The following is a 15,380-nucleotide window of genomic DNA, read 5'->3' as shown; positions in this document are numbered from 1 at the left end:
TGTCTCAGGAGCCATCCCCCACCCAGCACAGGACTCCAGGTTTCGACATCCAAATCTAGTTCAACCTCTTCATTTCTCAAGGAGGAAGCAACCGCAAGTGGGAAAAGTAAGTTCTGTGGTCATTCTTAGTGGAAAAGCCAGGTCTTCACTTCTTTTACCTGCCACTCCTTACAAAGCACACAAGGAAGATGCTAGGGAAGTCCAGCTAAAAAGATGGGGCACCAGGGAAGAGAGGAGGGGGAAGGAGCACCAGAGGGGAGGAAGGAGTGGGACAGGGTGTTGGCCGGTGGGAGCCGGAGGCTGAAGGCTGGTTGCTGGCCGATTCCCTCAAAGCTGTTCTCCAAATGGAAAAATCTGCGGATGCATACGTTCCCCCACACCTAGCAGAGAGCACAGCAGCCTCTTTCCATGGAGCTAGAGGGAGATCCTGGGGTGGAGTGAGGGGTGGAGAAGTCCACAAAATACTCCGAGAACCACCATTAAGGAAAAGCCTGCCCTTTCGCTTATAAAATAGCAGGAGCCGCCGGGAAGCAAACTCAGGGAAGGACCCCAGAGAAGCCTGAGCTGCTGAGATAATGACAAGTCACCTTCAAGAGAAAGTCTGTGGGTTCCCATCTGAAAAGGAGGAGGCAGGTCACGGGGAGAGCAGAGGCCCAAACCACAACTTTGGAAAACCATCAATAATTCGGTGAATTGGACATTCAGAGAACTCATCAATCAGCAAACTGATTTTCAGGTAATTGGCTCAGGCAGCTGGATCTTGGCCTATTCCCCAAGGTCAGAGAGTCAAAAGTCTAAGGCAGTGAATAGCTACAGGAAGAAGGCAAGACGGGGCATCTCCTGTTTGGGCTTATGGCCTGCTTCTGTGAACCCACTGGACAATTTTTACTTCCACCGCACTGGACATGTCTGGATCTCCCAGGGGCCAAATGTTTCCTGAGATGTAGACACCGATGGGCTTGCGACGAGAAAGCCAAAAGGGCTGGCAGGCACCAAGGTGGGAGAAGGCCAGGAAAGATGCCAGGAGAAAACAATGTGAGACCAAGGGGTGCCATAGTCTCCCAACTGCACCTAAGTGACCCCGTGAATGAAGACATCCTAACTCGGGAGCGGTGTCCCCCAGAAGCAGGACGGCTTAAACATTAATGGAAGCCTTCTACACCAAGATCTTTACTTTGTTTCCCAGGGAACAAGTATCCCAAAGAATTCTTACCACGGAAGTTGGGGTGATAAGAGCCATGGTGTCCGAGATGCCATTTGCCTGTAGGAAAGCAAGAGAGAGACTTTCAGAGGGAACCCCCAAGGGGATTCCCAGTGCCTCTGGGGAGCTGAGCACATACGCAGTCCTCCATCCGTGTTGCCCTTTACAGAAGGCAAGCAGAGAGGCTGCAAATGCTGGGTGAGAGCCAAGCCTCACTCTTTGAGACTGAGAGGGAGTCCACAGGGACACAGAAAGCAAGCAACAATGACTCAGGACCTATGCAGGAAAGCACACAAAGAAAAACAAGGCAAGCCTTCACTGAGGGCCCACAGACGCCAGCGGGCTGAGCTTCTGCCCCTCAAAGTGGGTTCAGTGCCCACAGCAATCCCACAGTGCCCGTTGTACCTGCTCCGACCTCCCTCGCTGGGGCTCTACAAAGACCCAGAGGACAAGCGTGGGCCCCATATTGCCTTGGAGATGCCTGGTTTCCTCCTACTTTCATCATCTTCCTCTCTGAGCACCATCAGCAGCCCGCAGAGGCTGGACGGCAGACCACCTCCCCCTTCCCGAGGCTGTTCCCCTGCAGAGAGACTGGCCTGGTCATGCATGGCTGCTCCTCACTCTGTACATGTGTTTGCTAGGGAAGAATGCCTGGGAAACGTGTGGCAGAAGCTCTGACCGTGTTGAACTCTTGGACATAATAATTCCGCTCAGAGTAAAGACCCCAGGAAAACCACCCACAAGGCAAGGGACAGAGAAAAGAATGCAGTCCAAAGATCTAAACAGTGCCAGCACTGAACAGCACGTAAGAGAAAGAAACGCGCAACTGTAGGGGGTGGCTAAGTAAATTATTTACCTGGCCTTGACAAAATACCACCAAACTATCTTTTAGAGACAAATGCATGCAACAAAAGGTAATAATCAGGAAATCTAGGGAAAGGGCAGATGGGTGTCTATTACTCCCTTTTGGCAATTGCACTGTAGGTTTGGGGAAAAATGTAACAGAAAGCAGAGGCAAATGGCTTCAGCACTATGCGGAATGCTTGGATTAAGCATTACGTGGAAATCCAAAATTAAAGTGTTTAACTTATTTCTAAAATTATTAAAATTATTGTAAGGATGTACAATTGTGTGACACAGAAATATAAACTCAAGAAGGGGTTAAGAGGAGGCCCAAGAGGTATGTATGCAACTAGGTAGAAATACATGACCGTGGACCAATGTTAGAAGTAAAGCGTGGGTGGGGCAAAGGGGTTTGATATTCCTTTGGTGGGTTTTTTGTGTTTTTTTTTTAATTTTTCCCCTAAGCATGCTTATAGGAAGTTCATGATATCAACACACGGATATGGCTGGATATCCTCTAACATGCAAATGGTGGGATGAGCAGTGAAGGGAGAGGGGAGCAGCTGAGCAGTTGATATATAATCAGTTGTTCACCTGGGGTTCAAAGCCATGAAGAGGGAAGGGCAAGTGGGACCCGGCTCAGCTCAGGAAGCACCCAGCCCCCTGCTGCCTCATGAAACTGTAGAGTCAGAAAGCCCCAGGGGCCAAACGCTTCCGGGCTGTTAGTGCGACCCGACCCGGATGCAAGCGGTGGGGCCAGTTAGAGGACACTCAGCCCAGCATGGGGGCTTCACAGTGAGCATACCTCAGGGTACGGGCCAGCAGGGATTGAAAAGACGGCATCCTAATTTGCACCTCCTCCCACCGGGGCCTGCCACACTCCAGTTTGACCTTCTATAAAAGTAGGTCCGGGCTGACATCCAAGATCTATAAAGAACGCCTCAAACTCAACACACACAAAACAGATAATCAAGTCAAAAAAACAAAACAAAACAAAACAAAAAACGGGCAGAAGACATGAACAGACACTTCTCCGGTGAAGACATACAAATGGCCAACAGACACATGAAAACATGTTGCCCGTCATGAGCCATCAGGGAGGGTCAAATCAAGACCACACTGAGGTACCCCCTTCCACCAGTTAGAACCGCCGACATTAACAAGGCAGGAAACAACAAATCTTGGGGGAGGTTGTGGGGAAAGGGGAGCCCTGTTACACGGCTGGTGGGAATGCAAGCTGGTGCAGCCACTCTGGGAAACAGCGCGGAGGATCCTCAAAAAGCTGAAAAGAGAGCCACCCGATGACCCGGCAATTGCACATCTGGGTATTTACCCCAAGGATACAGATGGAGTGAAACGAACGGCCCTCTGTACCCCAATGTTCATAGCGGCAATGGCCACGGTCGCCAAACCGCGGAAGGAGCCAAGATGCCCTTCCACGGCCGAATGGATAAAGAAGATGTGGTCCTATATACAATGGAGTCTGACGCCCCCATCAGAAAGGACGAAGACCCAACTTTGGGATCAACATGGACGGGACGGGAGGAGATTATCAAGCCAAGCAGAGAGAGTCCATGATCACAGGGTTTCCCTTGCCCGTGGAGCATACGGAACAACACGGAGGACATCGGGAGACGGAGCAGAGACGTGAAGTGCGGGGAAATCGGAGCGGGAGGCGAACCCCGAGAGACTGCGGACTCGGAGAAGCAAACAGGGTTTCAGAGCGGAGGTGGGTGGGCGGACGGGTGAGCCCGGGGGTGGGTATTAAGGTATGAACGAGGGCACGGATGCGTGCGGCGCTGGGTGCTCTGGGTCAACCACGAAGCTTCGAACGCTTCATCAAAAAATAAAATAAAATCATTCAGAAAAGTAAAAAAAAAAAAATAAAAAGAAAGAAAAAAAAGTCAGGCTCCAGAGGAGGAGGCGGGGCCGACCCCCGAAACTGGGGCCCCGCGCCCCGCCCCCCCCCGCCACTTCGGGGAGGTTTGCAGGAGGGAGGCGGGAATCCCCCGGGACCAGCTCTCGCGAAGTCGAAGAACAGCCCCGGCAGCCTGAGGGTGCCCCGGCAGCCTGAGGCCTCGGGAGGGGGGACCAGCCCTGAAGCAAAGCACCAGGGCCCGCCCGGCAGGGCCGACACACCGCGGCTGGGCAGGGAGCCGCCCCTCGGCCCCCTCACGCGGCGGAAGCTCGGTTTCCTCACACCCAGATGATGGCGGACATCATCCCTTCAGAAGGCATCTCCCTGCCCTGACGCAAACAAAAAACTTAGGGCCGGGCAGGTAGGAACTTCCCAATCACAGGGAATCCCACACAGATTTTAAAAAGGAAAGGAAGCTGCTGGACAGTGTGGCCGACGCTGCCTCGTGCCCCCACTTACCCCGCTAACCGATGTCGGGTTTGGTTCCCAGGTGAGAGACCGCCCGCCCCAATCCGGGTCCTAAGCCCAGTTTCCCAGCCTTCCTTGCAGTGGGGCGTGGCCATGCAAATCCACCAATCAGATGAAAGTGCATGTCCACGGGGAGGGGTGGGCGTGTCTTTCCCTGGTAGAGGCCCGGCACCTGCTCTCTTGGTTTTCCCTTCCTTGAAGCCGGATAATGGGGAATGATGCTGAGGCCGCTCTCTTGCAACCAAGGAGCAACAAGCATGAGGCCGAAAGCTAACGGACTACGGAGAGCGGAGCAGAAACTTAGAAACGGTTTCCTGCAGCAGCTGAGCCAATGAAAGCAATCACTCACCTCTCAGCTTATTACAATGGGAGGAAAACCTAAACCCTATATGGTTTAGTTCCCTGTAGGGTCTTGTCAATGACTTATAGCTGAAAGCTTTCTGACCTTATAGAGCAAGAAATAAACAAAAAGGAGCAGAAGAGGCAGCATGCTGGGTCTTTGCAAACACAAGGCAGGCACCGCAGGAAATGCTGTAGGAGGTGCAGGGTTGGGGGGGTGGTCCCCGGTTCCGGAGCTCCAGTGTTACCTATCATTCCAGTGACGTAGCCAGCTTGCTGCAGCACCTCCGCCAAGGTGGTCTCGTTGAGCGGCAGACCCCCCACAGAGGTGACCGCAAAGTTATGCGTGACTCCGTTGCGGAGGCCAAGCCGGCCGGTGAGCAGGGAGGCCCGAGAGGGGGAGCAGGTGGAAGCAGCTGCGTGGAAATCCACAAACCTGCACAGAAAGAAAAGGGATTGGGGTCCTTCCGTCCACAGACAGCCAAACCAAGGGAAGTTCAGTTCCCACCCAGGTCCCAGGATTCCAGTGCTGGGAAACGCTCAAAGGCCACCCCTTGAAAGGACAGGTTAGGAAAATAAAGTTCAGAGAGGTAATGCAACGAATTCAAGGTCACACAGCTCATGCAGATTGGTTTGATCCAGTATATTTAGTGGATCCTCTTTATCCAAAGATTCCATATTTCAAATTCATGGACTCACTGAAGCCCAACTGTTATCTCCAAAAATCAACACGCATGGCTTTTAAGCCCTCACTTATGGACATTCCAAGATGTCCCAAAACACCATTTTGTTTCCTCACATGTGCATCCCTAGCCGAGGATGACGAAGGTGACCTGGTTTTGGCTCCCATACGAAAAGCAAATGTCCTCTTCTCCACAGTCTACTGAGTGCTATAGTTTTTACGTTTTTTGTGCTTTGTGTTGGTGATTTTGCTGTTTAAAATAGCCCACACACATAGGTCTGAGAGCTGACTACTTCAGCATTATAGAGATGTGATGTGCCTTACAGAGAAAGTACAAGTGTTAGATAAGCTTCATTCAGGAATGCATTACAGTGCTGTTGGCCATCTCAATATTAATGAATCAAAAACTATATTAAATCAAATGTTTTAAGACAGAAACACACATAAAACAAGGTTCTGTGCTGATCTGTTGGCTGTAACCAGAAGCTCACAGAAGCCGAGCTCTATAGATGTTCTGGAAGCAAAGTTTCAGTATTCCTTAATTCAGTGTTCTCAGTGACTTTATAGAGGAACTACAGCCAGTAGAAAGAACCTGCTGTATCTATTACACTTAGTGTCCAACCTTTTTTGGACACTGTAGAGAAATATAAAAGAAGTCTAGGCATTCTCCTACCATCAAGGAATGTGATTAAACTTCATGTCACTAATAATGGGGAAACTGACCTTGTGTGTCCCCTGATAGGATGATATCAAGTTGATATCATCGAGGATTCTTGTCAAGAACATTTAACCTGAATCTAAGACCTCTGGACCTAATTCCCAGGTTATAGGAAATGTAGCTGATAGAAGAACAAATTAAATGACACCACAAGGAAATAATCTAACAAGCCAGTCTACACATTCTATGACAACTGGTGTCAGTCTTCAGAAAGTCAATATCCCAGGGAAAAATGTGATAGAGGGGGTGTTCTGTACTAAAGGACACTAAAGAGACAAACCAAATGTCATATATGTTCCTCGACGGAATCCCAGCTCAAACATGCTAACAACACATTTGGGGGCCAATTAGGGAAATTTAATATGGACTGAATATAAGATGACATTGCATGATCATTGTCCAGTATCTTGATTATGGCCATGTAGGAGAATGCTTTTGTTCTTTTTTCTTTTCTTCCAGTTGTATTGGCATATAACACTGTATTCATTGAAGGGGTACAACATAATGATTTGGTAAATGTATATATTGGGAAATGATCACCACTAAATTTGGTGAATGGCCATCACTTCCCGTAGTTATGAGTTATTTTTTTTCTTGTCATGAGGATTTTGAGATCTTCTCTCTTAGCAACTTTCAAACATATAATACAGTGTGATTAACTAGAATCACCATGCTATGCATTACATGCCTAGAACCTACTTATCTCACGACGGGGAACTTGTACCTTTCGACCCCCTTCACCCATTTCCCCCACCCCCACCCCCACCCCTAGCAACTGCCAGTCTATTCTCTGCATCTGTGAGTTTGAATTTTTTAGATTCCCCATACACTTGAGATCATATAATATTTGTCTTTCTCTGTCTGAGTCCTTCTACCTAGCATAATGTCCACACCCATATTGTCACAAACGGTAGGATTTCCTTCTTTTTTACAGATGAATAATCTTCTGTTGTCTATGTATATCACATTTTTTATTTCATCAGGAATATATTTTTATTACACTAAGGATGTTATTACATTAAGAATGTTTTTATTCTTTTTTTTTAAGATTTTATTTATTTATTTGATAGAGATCACAAGTAGACATAGAGGCAGGCGGAGAGAGAGGGGGAAGCAGGCTCCCCGCTGAGCAGAGAGCCCGATGCGGGACTCGATCCCAGGACCCTGGAATCATGACCTGAGCCGAAGGCAGAGGCTTTAACCCACTGAGCCACCCAGGCGCCCCAAGAATGTTTTTATTCTTAAGAGATATATGCTATGATGTTTATAATAAAGAAGCACTCTGCACGCTTCCAATGACTCAGGAAAAACACCACCCTATTTACAGATAGAACAAGTGCAAGCAAAAATGGCAAACTCTTAATAACGGTGGGGTATACTGGTATTTATGTGACTATTCTTTTCACTTTCTTTTATGTTTGAGATTTTTAATATTTAAGTTAATAATTGGGATGCCTTGGGTGACTCAGTGGGTAAAGCCTCTGCCTTCGGCTCAGGCTGTGATCTCAGGGTCCTGGGATCGAGTCCACATCGGGCTCTCTGCACAGCGGGGAGCCTGCTCCCCCCCACAACCCCGCCTGCCTCTCTGCCTACTTGTGATCTCTCTCTGTCGAATAAATAAATAAAAATCTTTTTAAAAAAGTTAATAATTGGGGTGCCTGGGTGGCTCAGTGGGTTAAAGCCTCTGCCTTCAGCTCAGGTCCTGGTCCCAGGGTCCTGGGATCGAGCCCCGCATCGGGCTCTCTGCTCAGCAGGGAGCCTGCTTCCTCTTCTCTCTCTCTCTCTCTCTCTGCCTGCCTCTCTGCCTGCTTGTGATCTCTGTCTGTCAAATAAATAAATAAAATCTTTAAAAATAAATAAATAAAAAATAAAAAGTTAATAATTAATGTATAATAGTATAAGTTTCAAAAGGATGACAACCCAAAGTCTAGAATGAGCAAGGCAGTGGCATGGTCAGTGCCGGAGCCTGGCGGGAGGGTAGGGAAGGTAGGGAGAGGCGGCTTAAAATAAAGCTCGACGTCTTAGAACCACGTGTGTCCAGGGTGCCTGGAGGTGGGTCCGTCTGCTGAGCCACCACCCCGGGCAGAGAGAAGACCAAGGTCTGGTGGGTAAGGGACTGGCCCACAGACACCAGGTCAGCACAGCCGAGCAGGGCTCGGTGCCTCTCCTCTCCTCTCCCGGGTCTGCAGAGTGCAAGCTCCTTGCCAAAGTCAGCCTCCACCTGGTACGCTCTCCCGGATTTTTGCATGGCCTTTCTTGCCTCCTCGGTTTTCCTGCAAGGGGGCCTCTGTTGTCCTCTAATCGGGCACCCTGGGGTGTATATGGTAGCACTGACCCCAACCCCAATTATTAAACCCCTGGTTTATTTAATTAATAAATAAATTTAATTAATAAACCCCTGGTTTATTTTTGTATCTTTTCATTCTGGGCCATCCTCCCTCCATGCCAGCTCCGGGCAAAGGGGGCTTGGCCCATGCTGCTAGCTGCTTATCTCCAGCTCCTAGAACAGGGCTCTGGAAATACAGGGGGAAGGGCAGAGAGAAGATGGGGAGAGGGGAGGGGGGGAAAGGGGTCTTTCCTTCCCAGCAACTTCATTGTAAGTGTAACCAAACCTCAACATAAACATTACTGGGAAGTCTGATGGGGGGGCGGGGAGGTCCCCTGGGCACATTCGCCAGAAGTGTTAAAGATAACGAGCTGGCATGGAGGTTACAAGCATAAGCATCGCGATGTGAATTGTCATGAAGAGAGGACATCAGGGGATGAGGTCACAGAAAGCAGGGCCTGTTTAAATACTTCCTTCCCACACACCGCAGAGCTTGGCTCACCACCTGCCCCCTACATTAGGGCCTCAGGTCTCTGCCCTAACCCCACACCTGGACGGTGGCGACCCCCAAACCGACTGACAGCGGCTCTCGACCAAGACTGGCCACTTGCCCAGGCCACCTGCCCAGGGCCATGTTTCCTGGAGGGTCAGCGTAGGGGGGGATTAGAGCAGCCTGGGGACATTTTCTTGTTTTTGTGCCCTCACAGAGGCCAGCCTGGGGCAAGAAAATGTGGAAATGCATACCAATCCCTGCTTCTCTGAGCACACAAATCTCCGGAAGACTTGGGACAGAGGGGGTTAAAACACAATGTTTAAAACGGCCTCCAGGTCCAACTGGACTAAAGAAAGCCTTAGGAGTGTGTAATGTTTACGCTCCCCTCCATGATGCCCTACAGAGCTCCTCCCCCACCCCCCAGCTTGATTACAGAGGGCCCTGAACACCCTGCCCTTCACATTGACCTTGGCATTTGGAGGGGTGATGGCCCTGGAGGGTAGTCAGGACTGCAGCGTGTTTCAGCAACACAGTGGTTTCCTCTTCTCCTCCTCCTTTCCTTCTCTCTCCTTTTCTTTTTTTTTTTTTTTTTAAGATTTTATTTATTTATTTGTCAGAGAGAGAGAGAGAGGGAGAGAGCATAGCACACGCAGGGGGAGGGTCAAAGGGGAGAGAGAGAAGCAGGTGTCCTGCTGAGCAAGAAGCCTGATGTGGGGCTCGATCCCAGGACCCCAGGATCTTGACCTGAGTCGAAGACAGATGCTTCACCAACTGAGCTATCCAGCCACGCTTTTCTCTCTCAAGCCTAGGGATTATAAGGAAAAAACTTTTAAAATCTTACCAACTGACTGACCATGTGACCCAATAATTCCACCAGCAGGACTGGGAGTCCCCACAAGAAATGAAACCAGGTACTCAGACACGTACTGACACGTTCATAATCACAGCAGCCCTGTTCCCCGTGGCTGAAAGGTAGAGGTGACACCCACTCCGCGAGTGGGTGGACAAAGTGTGGCCCATCCACCGGCTGGGGGAATTACGTCCATGAAGAAGAATGACACCTGCTACAATGCACATGAACCTTGAAAACAAGACATTAATGGAGAAGCCCTTCAAAAACAGTCAAATGCCCCAAGTCAGTAAATCCACAGAGATGGAAAACAGGGGCTGGCGGGAGGAGGGTCTCGGGCAGAATCTACTTCCTGGGCATGAGGTTTCATTTTAGGATGATGAAAATATTTCTAAGTTGGATAGGGATAGTAGTTGTACCATGTTATAAATGTACTAAAGGTCTCTGAGTTGTTTGCTTTAATTTTTTTTTGAAGATTTTATGTATTTATTTGACACAGAGAGAGACAGTAAGAAAAGAAACACAAGCAGGGGGAGTGGGAGAGGGAGAAACAGGCTTCCTGCCGAGCAGGGAGCCCGACGTGGGGCTTGATCCCAGAGCCCTGATTTTCCCATTAATCTTCTTTTTCTAAAAAATTATATTTATTTATTTATTTGACAGAGAGAGACATCACAAGTAGGCAGAGAGGCAGGCAGAGAGAGGGGGGGGGAAGCAGGCTCCCTGCTGAGCAGAGAGCCTGACGTGGGGCTCAATCCCAGGACCCCGAGATCATGACCTGAGCCAAAGGCAGACGCTTAACCCACTGAGCCATCCAGGCACCCAAGTTGTTCACTTTACAATGGTTAATTTGGGGCCACCTGGGTGGTTCAGTTGGTTGAGCGTCTGCCTTCGGCTCAAGTCATGATCTCCAGGGTCCCGGGATCAAGTCCCACATCAGGCTCCCTGCTCAGCAGGGAATCTGCTTCTCTCTCTGCTTCTCTCCGCCCCCACTCCTGCTCGCGCTCTCTCTCTCTCAAATAAATAAATAAAATCTTTCAAAAATTAAAAAAAAAAGGTTAATTTTATGTCATGAGGATTTCACTTCAATTTAGAAAATCATCCAAATCTTACAGACTCAGAGGAAAATGCCAGATTCCAGCTGAAGAGGCGCACGAAGCTGGGTGTCAGGTGCGCTGTTCTTCAGACGGGAAAACACTCATGTATAACTCAGGTGGCGACCTATCGTTTCATTCAATTTAGTCCCAAACTAGCGGCGAGCAGGGACGGAACCGTGACAGATGCTGAGGAAGGACAGAGCCAGTTCCTGTCCTCAGTGACCATTCAGTCTAGTTTCTGAACAAAAGCCTTTACAAGGGCGTTTCTGCTTTCCTGCGAATGATTACAACCACTTCCTTCGCACTAACCGTGGGCATGGCCTTTTGTGAGTGTTAATTCATTGAACGCGGCAGCCCTAGGTTGTGCTGTTGTATATAGGTGGGGAGTATATACCCAGTATATAGATGGGGAGACTGAGGCAGCGGGACCCACGGCCGGACACAGGAGAGCCGCGGTTGGTACCCAGGCATTCTGCTCCGTGCCAGCCCCCTGCCTTAAACTAGGGTCCACAGGCAGCCTATAAACTCAGACCCATCCGATCCCAAATCCCCTGTGCGGGCCCCGTAACCACGCCGCCTCCATCAGGAAGGTCAAAGCCCATCTGGAAAGCCGAAGGGAAGGGGCTGGGAGTATCCACTCCACAGGCTGTCTTAGGAGGAGACCCGCCCCGAGAGAGAGAGAGAGAGAGAGAGAGAGAGAGAGTGGGGTTTCTAAGCAGAGAGGAAATGCTCACAGTCCCTCAGACTCAGGGCGCGGGCCCAAGAAGTTTAGAGGCAGCATCCAAAGACGGGTGTGGGACACACGCACCCACCACACTCCCCCCACCGCGCGTGCACACACACACACACACACACACACACGCGCCCCTCCAAATGCCGCTGGCTGAGAAAGGAGAGGAGCGCTAACTGGGCGTCAGAAGAGCTTCTTGAAATAACATGACAAAACCCTGTTATGGTCAACCCAGATTTGGCCCAGGAGCATCCAATCCTGAAAACCTTCAAGAGGAAAACCAGGCACCTGGACACCTGGGCTCCTTGGGGTCCTGCCTGAGAACAAGAGGCCACCACACTCAACAGCTTCGGGGTCTCTTTGTCAAGCCGTTCTGGGAATTCGTGTTTCTGGAAGAAACAGTTCTCCACTGGGCTTCCTCGGCTCCAGACCTCCTCAGCCCACAGCAGCGGGTTCCCACAGCCTCCCCTCCCCAGAAATCACCCCGAAGATGGCTAAAGTCCCTGACGCCATTTTTCAAGGTGACAAATGGCAAAGAAGGGACATCCTCAGGGAGCCGTGACATGGCACCTCGAGGTTCCAGAAGCTTAGGCTTGGACCCGCAGCCACTCTTGGAAGCAGGCTGTGCTGAGGCTGAGGGCAGGGAAGGCGTGGGCCCCAACACGCGCCGCTGGGGACACAGGTGCTGGGCGAGGCCTCTCTCCAGGCCTCAGGGGGACCAGGGGCTCTGGCCTCCCACCCCCCACCCCCGCCGACATTCCTTCCTGACCCTCAGTCCCCCGGGGCTGGAAGACGCACTTGCAGCTTCCCCTCCCTCAATCCTTATGTGCCCATTTCCCGGGCACGGGCTTCTCCAAAGCATCTCCGCCTGCCAGACATCCTGGGGGCCCCAAGGGTCCTGGCTGGGGCAGGCAGCCAGTGACTCCTACTCTTGGAATTCCAGACCAAGTTCCACCTTGCCGTCCCACTGTTGCTCCCAAGACAAACGCTGATCTCCGCCCAACCTGAGATTGATGCCCGTGACCCGCCCAGCTCCCACTCCTAAATATTTGTCCCTTATGATAATTCTTATCACTCCCAGCTCAGGCTTAACAAGCCCTTAACTTACCACAACCCAGGCACCTTGCATTCATAGCAGGTCTGAGCATCTATGTTAACCTCGGATTCATTCCTAGTTGAAACTGCACGTTCCATAAGGTGTGTGCGGGCTGGCCCAGGCTTGTTGGTGTCGCCTCTTTATTACAACAGAACCAGCTGTACAATTTTCAGGGCCCCATGCAAGAGAAAACAAGGGAGCCCTTGCTCAGAATCTACTACACACTTCAAGATGGCAATGACAGGGCTTCGAACCAAGAGCAGGGCCTTCCTAAAGCGGAGGGCTGTGTCTGGCTGCTCCGGGCTGACGCCCATAGAGCTGGCCCTGCCTAGCCGCATGGGTTCTGTCTCAGACCCCACTTGTCCCTGGGCCCACCGGGCTTCCCAGAGCAAGAAGAAGAAGATCTGCTGGACTTGGGACCCAGACGTTGTTCCCACGTGGTACGTGGCTGTGCTCTCTGCCAGTCTCTGCAAGTTCATCTGGTCTCGTTTAAATGTGTCCCTGCACACCTGCTCTCCCCTTCCAGCCTTCCCTATCTCGGGAAATAGCACTGTCTCTTACTCGGCTACTCAGCCCAAAGGAGTCATCTTGATTCCTCTCTTTCCCTCCTCTTCCACAGCCAAACTATTAGTCCATTCCTGATAGGACTCCACTTTCAAATATATCCAGAATCTGTCCATTTCTCTCCACCTACCTGCTAACGTCCTAGTCCAAGCTGCTATCATCTGGTACCCAGACTACTACCATAGTCAATATTATAGTTTCCCCAGGGGATGCCATTCACGCTGTTGTCCGGAGTTGAGCAGTGCGCCATCTGCCCCGCTGTACGTGGCCACCCTGTTCCCCACTTCCATTCCTGCTCCCAACTATCCTGCCCTCTATTTTCCATGAGGCAGCCAAAGTAATCTCAAAATCTATTTATCAGCTAACATTAATTTCTGCCTGGAAGCCCTCTAATGGGTTCTCACCGCAATCTAAGTAAATCCAAAGCCGTTATGGTGGCCTACAGACCCTCCATCATTGCTGCCCAGGCTGGGCATTGGAGCACAGGCCAGATGGACCACAGGTTTTTCGAGAAAGGGTTCCTCTCAGCACCAGGGACAGCCAGATGGGGCCCCAGGCAACTGGAGGCCCCAGGGCAATCTTAGCCCGGCGAGGTGTGTGCCCTGTACAATTCCCAGGAAAGCAATCCTCTGAGAGTGCAGCACCGAGATAGCCCTTGGGGTAGGGCACGCAGCTAGTTACTCCAGCCACCAGGAGCCTCAGGGGACTTCAGCCAACCGCAGCAGAACTTGCTGGGGGAGCTGCAGGGAGGAACCCACAGCCCTTTCCATCATGTAGCTCTACTTTAGCAGAAGTGTGGGGACGTGTGGCTGAGAAGATAAAGCCCCATCAGAGAAACCCCAAGCAAGCACTACAGGAGGCAGAGTGATAGGAGGGCAAACACGTGGACGAACAAGCCCTTGCTAAATCCTCCCCTCCCCCTAGTGTGAGACTAGACAGCTAACTGCATCTAGGCTTCAGTATCTTCTTCTGCAAAATGGGCATAACACACCTGCTTCACCAGCTTATTTGAGGGATTCAGTGGGATGATGTGCACAAAGCACCCAGCAGAGCTCCAGGAACAGAGCAGGCTTTTAAAAACTCACGGCAGTCAAGGTAATCAGTGTCCTGACTCGCTAAATGGGGGGAGAGAGAACATTCCAGATATGCAGGAGAGCAGTGTGCTGGGCACCAATGGGTGGGATTCGGGGCAGGCGTGGCCCTTGGCTGCCGCTCACACTGCCCAGGCATCACAGTCCCTGCCGCACGCATGTGACACAGCACCTGGGCCTCCGTGTGCACAGCACCAAGCTCAGAGTCCTCCCTCCAAGACCCCGTGCCCTCCTCCCTCCCAGTAAACCTGGCTGGAGGCTGACACCTCATCTGCAGGACCCTCTCTGCCATTTCCCTGCTCCTTCGGCTCTCCCCACTCCCCCCCCTCCACCCTGCGATGCCACCCAGGAGGTATACAGCCATTGTGCCTCACCCAGATCACTGCAGTGACCTCCCAGGATGCCAGGCTCACTCCCCTCCCCCAGCCCACGCTAGCATGCAGACCAGGGGGTCATACCAACCCCGGATCCCATGTCTTCAGTGACTTCCTTCTGCGTGGCCACCATAACCCATCGGGCTCTGGCTCCACCTACCTCTTCGACCTTCTGGGTCCTTCTACTGCCTGATGTGGCTGAACTGTGTCCCTCAAAAAGACAGGTTGACGTTCTAACCCCGTCCCTCAGAATGTGACCCTATTGGGAAATAGGGTCATTGGGGATGTCAGCGGTGAAGGTGAGGTCATGCTGGATTAGGGCGAGTCCTTCACCTCCTGGGACTGGCCTAAGAAGAGAGCGAGGGGAACGCCAGGAGAGGACGCGGAGACGCGCAGAGGGAAGGTGGTCACAGGAGGACGAAGGCCAGGGATGGACAGTGCCGCGAGCTGAGGAATGCCCGGGACTACCAGAAGCTGGAAGAGGCGAAGGCGGAAATTATCCTAGAACTTAAAAGGCAACACGCCTCGGCCAACATCTTCATTTTTCACTTCCAGCCTCCAGAACTGTGAAAAAATACATTTTTGTCGTTTTC

At 51.1% G+C, this 15,380-nt stretch overlaps 1 protein-coding gene across 10 annotated transcripts in view; it reads right to left on the bottom strand.

Moving 5' to 3' along the window:
- The window catches only part of ARSG (arylsulfatase G), a 102,163-nt gene that overhangs the window by 37,496 nt on the left and 49,287 nt on the right, over nucleotides 1-15,380 (bottom strand). For 8 of the 10 annotated variants that reach the window (XR_014305057.1, XM_082708284.1, XM_082708283.1 and 5 more), the window contains 2 exons: nucleotides 5,018-5,205; nucleotides 1,214-1,261 (listed from right to left, as the gene is read on the bottom strand). Coding sequence is in view for 8 of the 10 variants with exons in the window: in XM_082708284.1 (XP_082564410.1) it covers nucleotides 1,214-1,261; nucleotides 5,018-5,205 (236 nt within the window). In the remaining 2 variants the exon portion in view is untranslated. Of the gene's footprint in view, nucleotides 1-1,213; nucleotides 1,262-4,421; nucleotides 4,498-5,017; nucleotides 5,206-15,380 lie in introns of those variants that run through there. The other 2 variants (XM_082708279.1, XM_082708282.1) reach the window with 2 other exon arrangements.

This window comes from Mustela nivalis (genome assembly GCF_964662115.1).
Source record: "Mustela nivalis genome assembly, chromosome: 17".
Taxonomy (NCBI): Eukaryota; Metazoa; Chordata; class Mammalia; order Carnivora; family Mustelidae; genus Mustela; species Mustela nivalis.
Note: the sequence above shows the minus strand (reverse complement) of the source record. Positions and strands in the feature narration are given on the sequence as shown.